The sequence below is a fragment of the Gekko japonicus genome, unplaced genomic scaffold (assembly GCF_001447785.1).
Source record: "Gekko japonicus isolate JY-2015 unplaced genomic scaffold, Gekko_japonicus_V1.1 scaffold2116, whole genome shotgun sequence".
Classification (NCBI taxonomy): Eukaryota; Metazoa; Chordata; class Lepidosauria; order Squamata; family Gekkonidae; genus Gekko; species Gekko japonicus.
Window position 1 is genome coordinate 226,274 of NW_015160285.1, and position 6,242 is coordinate 232,515.

At 42.1% G+C, this 6,242-nt stretch overlaps 1 protein-coding gene across 1 annotated transcript in view; it reads left to right on the plus strand.

Annotated features, from left to right (window-relative positions):
• The window catches only part of NDUFS3 (NADH:ubiquinone oxidoreductase core subunit S3), a 13,090-nt gene that overhangs the window by 5,164 nt on the left and 1,684 nt on the right, over positions 1-6,242 (plus strand). The window contains exons 3-6 of the mRNA XM_015415632.1: positions 2,221-2,318; positions 2,599-2,748; positions 3,757-3,882; positions 5,567-5,686. Of these exons, the coding sequence (XP_015271118.1) occupies positions 2,221-2,318; positions 2,599-2,748; positions 3,757-3,882; positions 5,567-5,686 (494 nt within the window). The remainder of the gene's footprint in view (positions 1-2,220; positions 2,319-2,598; positions 2,749-3,756; positions 3,883-5,566; positions 5,687-6,242) is intronic.

Here is a 6,242-nt window from a genome sequence, read left to right on the forward strand (position 1 = left end):
TATATCTTATAATCGGCATTCAGTAATGAGATCGGCCTATATTTTTTAATATCTTTATCGTCTGTGCCTGCTTTATGAATCAATGTAATTGTAGCTTGTTGCCAGGAATTTGGAATCTTTCCTGTTAGTCCTATATTTTGTAGAAGTTCTTTAAAGGGTGAACATAACTGTTCTTCAAAAAGTTGGCTTTTGAGCAGGCTAAAAGATGGCGTTATCCCAGACAACTTTGGAGCAGCCTGGGCAAACGGGGAGTGTTCTGTTGGTGGGGTGGAAGGTGTTTTTAGTTTTGTTTGTAATATCTTTGTATAACTGTCATTTTAGTGCTTATTGTTTTATTAAATTGTTTTTATATTGTCGTTACCCACCCTGGGTGTTGGGGTGCCTGGGAGAAAAGTAGGCATATAAATATTTTAAATAAGTAAATATGTGGCAGGCTAGCAGAACTTTACCACATCTCTGTTTCCCTGGAAAATCGGTTGGGCAAAATTCTGCTTACATTGGGGAAGATACAATAGGCAATCAGCTTCCCATATAATTGTATGCTCCTTATGGAAAATTACCATTTGGTACATGATCATCTGTATTTATCCTAAATTTTGTTCTACAGGGTTTTTAGACATTGATATGCTGGTTTAGCACTGAATATATTATTATTAGTAGTATTGTTATTATTGTTATTGTTATTAATATTAAGATTTTTGAATCGCCCAACCCCGCAAGTGTGCTCTGAGTGATTTACAGCCTTAAAACAAATAAAATACAATTGATAAATAAAATTATAAGCTGTTGTAGATTTTCCGGGTTGTATGGCCGTGGTCTTGGCATTGTAGGACCTGACGTTTCACCAGCAGCTGTGACTGGCATCCTCAGAGGTATAACACAGAAAGATGACACTCTGTGTCAAGGTGAGAAGAAAAATGGTAGGCAGGTAATTTATATCTACTCAGGAAGGTGGGGTAGGGCTGAGTCATTATCTTGTAGGTGTTTCCCAGGTGGTGACATGCTAATGGAGGAACTTTCCTGTGGAGGTTCCTTTGCATATGAATTGGCTGTTGAAATTCTAATTTTATCTATAGTGCTGTTGTAAGATGTAGAGCATTTTGTGTTTAGCCTTTGACAACATATTGATAAATAAAATTATTATTATAGTACATTAATAAAATGACCAGTTCAGATGGCGATCACCCCATTTTGTTGGCTGCAGTGCTCTCTGAGCAACAGGGCAGGGAAGGGGATGTGGGGCCATAGGTAGGAAAGAAGGGTACCAGTCTTAATGGTTGCTGTCCTCAACTAAAAGCCTGGCTGAGCATCTCTTACAGGCCCTACAGAATTGCATCAGATCCCGTCGGGCCCTGCTGTTATTCGGCAGAGAGTTCCACCAGGTCAGGGTCAGGACCGAAAAGGCCCTGGCCCTAGTCGAAGACAGCTGGACCTCCCCAGGGCTGGGGATCACCCGTAAGTTGTTACCAGCTGATCTCTGCACTCTTATGGGGACATATTGGAGGAGGCAGTCCCAAAGATATGTGGGTCCTTGACCGCTCAAGGCCTTAAGGTAAAGGTTCCCTTGCTTGAAAGCCAGTCGAGTCCGACTCTAGGGTTGCGGTGCTCATCTCCGTTTCAAAGCCGAAGAGCCAGCGCTGTCCGAAGACGTTTCCGTGGTCATGTGACTGGCATGACTAAACACCAAGGCGCACGGAACTCTGTTACCTTCCCACCAAAGTGGTACCTATTTATCTACTTGCAATTTCTTGCTTTCGAACTGCTAGGTTGGCAGGACAAGGTCTTAAAATTCAACACTAATACCTGGAACCTGACTCAGTATTCCACCGGTAACCAGTGTAGCTGGCGCAGCACAGGTTGTATAAGTGCTGTCCGTGGTGTTCCCGCTGCTGCATTCTAGACCAGTTGGAGCTTCCGGGTCATTTTCAAGGGCAGCCCAGCATAGAGCAAGTTACAGTAGTCCAGTCTGGAAGTGTCTGTTGCATGGATTACTGTGGCCAGGTCGGGGGGGGGGACAGGAAACGGTGATTATCTTTGATCTATTCACATCCTCTTGGAGTTTGTGCCTTATCAGTATATTTCTTTTCCTGACCCTGTTCATTCGTCCTGAACTAATCTCTGTCTGATAGCCACCGGAACTGTGTTGAGCTCCACACTGTGACCCGATGTAGTTCTTTTCTGTGGTTTATTATATCATGAAATTGGTAACTTTCTTTTCAGCCACTGTTAGACCAAAAGATGAAGTGACACAAAAGCAGCTGTATGCCTTTGGAGAATATGTGGCTGAGATCCTGCCCAAGTATGTTCAGCAAGCTCAAGTAGGTACCTTTCTTTCTTGGAATGGGAGGGGCAAGGATCATGATCCATGTGAAGATATGTGCAAGGAAGAGCTGGAAGCTAACTGACAATTCCTGGGTTTGCCATTCTGTACTCCATTCAGAGGTGTCCTTGTTTTAGCTTTTTATAATCTTTGAACACATTGGTTTGGAAATAGTTCTGTGGGCTTGCTTAGGACTTAGTTCCAAGTAAATGTATATGAGATTGCACATTTTGATGCAGTGGATGTATTCAACATATTACCGTTTCTTTCTCTACCAGGTAACATGTTTCAACGAGCTGGAAATTTTAATTCATCCAGATGGGATCATTCCAGTGCTGACCTTTCTGAAAGACCACACAAATGCCCAGTTTAAGTCCTTAGCTGATCTGACAGCTGTTGATGTTCCATCTCGACTGCACCGCTTTGAGGTAAAAGCTGCTACAAAGTGGATTCTGAGATGCAAAGTCTTCCAAGGAAAAAAATGGAGTCTTGTATAGCTAAACAGAACTGTGGGGATGTCATCTAGTTAGCTAGCCCTTTTGTTGCCATGACCTCATGCTTACTGACCAGTAGAGTTACAGCTTCTGAATGACCATATCCCTTTGCTGCTGTGATAGACATCCTTTTCAAGTTTTATATAATGCAGTGGTTGTTTAAGCATTAAGCACTGTGTCTGGTTAGGGACACTTGTCTTGAGGAAGTGTTGTTGCTTAAACTACTTTAAAAAGTTGCCTAGGAAATCAAAAGGTGTTTTAGGAATTAAAAGAAATGTTTGCTCAATGTGCCTGGATAGTCATTAATCTGACCCTAATCTGTCTGTCCCTATGCAGTCTGTATTCTGCTTCCCTGAGCTTCTTAATCAATTAAAATAAATCATCTGTGTGCTGGAGCTCCATGAGAAATCGTGTGAAACTTCTGACTCACCCTGAACATACACCTCTATAAGTGAGACTATTAGCTATCTTGGGACTGAGTAGGCCAACTTCCCCATCTTTTTCTGTCCTTCCATTCCAGCTAGCAGTAATTTGGTCTCATTTGTAATCAGCATCCCAGGGGGGGGTAAGCATGCTAGGTTTGGGTTTTGGATCCAATGAAGTGTTTCTGTGGGTGAAAGGATTTATGCCCATGGACTGTGACTTTCTTGCCATAATGCCCCCCCCCAGTCCTATTCCTGGGGGTCCCTATCTTCCCAGAGCAGCATGGGGGGCATTTTTGGCTGCAGTAGACAGAACAAGGCAAGTAAAATGAGGTCTGCAGGCAGAAATCCTTGTGCCAACAGAAATGTTCTGCTGGAGTCAAGTTACTTTGTATCTCTTCAAAAGTGTCTGTATCACAGTCATGGTGGAAACCATATTACAATTTTGTCCTGTAACAGAAGAATTTGTTTTAGTCTGTAACATCACTGCTTCTTATTGCTTCTTAATGTTCTCTCTTAGCTGGTTTACAATCTCCTATCTCTGCGTTTCAACTCCCGGATTCGTGTAAAAACATATACTGATGAACTGACACCTGTTGATTCGGTGGTCCCAGTACATCAAGCAGCAAATTGGTATGAAAGAGAGGTGAGCGCTAAGGACACTGACATTTAGGAATAGAAGACAGCGCTGATTTCTATTCCACCGAGGAGAGCACATAATTGCAGATGAGGTTATGAAAAGCACTGTGGTTTAGAGATTATAGTGATGTCTGCAGGGGTTTTTGTATACAAACCACAGTCCATATAATAGCTTTTATTAGGTCCAACTAAAATGACACAAAACAATGAGCAAGCTTTCGAGTTCTTCAGAATTGTTCCTGAGGCTGGATATTACATTTTTTTTTAAAGGTGGGGGGAGAAAAATAAATGTTTCTGGCCATGATTTTAAAGGACTTTTCTCATCACCATCCCTGTGCTGAATGCTGGCAGGAAAGATACACATGGGTGCCTTTAGTGTCAGGTTGCAGTCTAGTTTCTCTAAGCAAGGGAAAAAAGGTCTCTCTCCATTGGAATTATAAAGGCCAGCAGTCTTCCTTGTATCTTGTAGTGATTTGAGGTAAATAAAAGAGGGATATTTTGAAGACTAAAAGCAGACATGTCAAAACTATAAGCCCTGAATTCTGTGTTCAAAATACTGTAGAGCACTGCACACTCAATTAAAATGCCTGGTTATCTAAACATCCTGAAGAATTGCCACATCCTTGACTTGAAATTGCTTGAATCAGGTTCTTCTGGCCACTTTTGAGAGTTCAAAGGAGGGACATGCCCACATGCTCATACGCAGCCGCCCATCCCTTTCTCTGCTGTTGACCCTGTTTGCCAGACCATAAACTATCTTTATGAAGGGAGGAAGGGATTATCTGGCAGAGAGGGGGTGATTCTGTGAACAGCTCTTTCCTGCAAATTACTCTTTCCAGAGTTCCCCATCAGGACTTCCTGTTAGGGAAGTGTAGTTTCTGAGTCTCTTGAACTGAAATTGGGATTCTTCTAGTTGATTCGAAAAGTAATTGGTCTGTATATGGCTAAGAAAGATTTTGGTACAGGTCTAACCTTAGGGTGGAGGAACTTCCTCCTTCTAAATGAGCTTCCTTCAATTTTAGTGGTTTTTTTCCCACTGGAGGAAGGCCTTCAACCTTTGCTCAGTGGAGTGGTAGGGTAGTGGCTGAATCCACTCCTGTTTTTCCAAACTACAACATTTTGTGCTGAATGTGACAGAATCTGTCAGATCACAAATGGGTCAACCTTGTCCCCACTTCCTTTATTCCTACAACAACCCTGTGAGATAGGTTAGGCTAAGAGAGTCTGGCCCAAAGTGACCAACTGAACTTCATAGTAGAGCAAGGATTTCATCCCAGATCTTGCCTAGTGTGACAGTCTGATCACTACTCTGATTTTTAACCCTAATCCTATCTTTCTAGAGCTTGGTGACAGTAGAAAAACTTTATTTCTCATTATTTATTTCTCTTTTGATCTATTGGTATTGTTGCTGGGGAACCCCCTTTCAAGAAAAACTGGGGGAATATCTGCATTTTTAGAAGAATTCTGGGCAGGACTACTTCAGGATGAACATTCAGTCAAGTGATCAAGGCATTCCACTAAATATCTGGCACTTGCCTCTTCTCCTCCCACTTAGCAAAGGTTGCTTGATGTATCATCTTGGGGATATCAGAAGCCATATTGTAAAAATCAACCTAACAAGCTACTGACTCATTAAAGATGGCCTTTAAAAATGTTTTAACCTTCTGCCTTTCTGATTCCCACACCTCTAGGTCTGGGATATGTTTGGAGTATTTTTTGCTAACCACCCTGACTTGAGACGAATTCTCACAGACTACGGGTTTGAGGGCCACCCTTTCCGAAAAGACTTCCCACTTTCTGGCTATGTGGAGGTAAGAGCACTTGTAAAAGGTGGACAGTGTCACATAGTCCCTATACTAGTAAAGGTTTCTCTTGCTCGAAAGTCAGTTGAATCCAACTCTAGGGGGTGGTGCTCATCTCTTTCCAAGCCGAAGAGCCAGAGCTGTCCAAAAACTCCAAAGACTAAATGCTGAGGCACACGGAATGCTGTTACCCTCCCACCGAAGTGGTACCTATTTACCTACTTGCAGTTTCTTGCTTTTGAACTGCTAAGTTGGCAGGAGCTGGGGCCAGAGACGGGAGCTCACTCCATCACACGGCAGTAGGGTCTCAAACTGCCGAGCTACCAACCTTCCAGTCTGCAGCTCAGCGTCTTAACTAGAGATATGAAGGCCCAGAAAAAAACCAGAAAAATTAGGGGGAAAAAACGTTTTTTCCCCATTTTTTTCCTGAAGCCTTTTTTGTTTTTTTCTGAAAAATTGGAAAAATTGAAAAAAAAAAATTGATTATGGAATGCTTTATTTTAACATGATGAATAAAATATTTTAAGATAAGGTGTTCAAATATTTTCCAAATCATTTCTCTCTC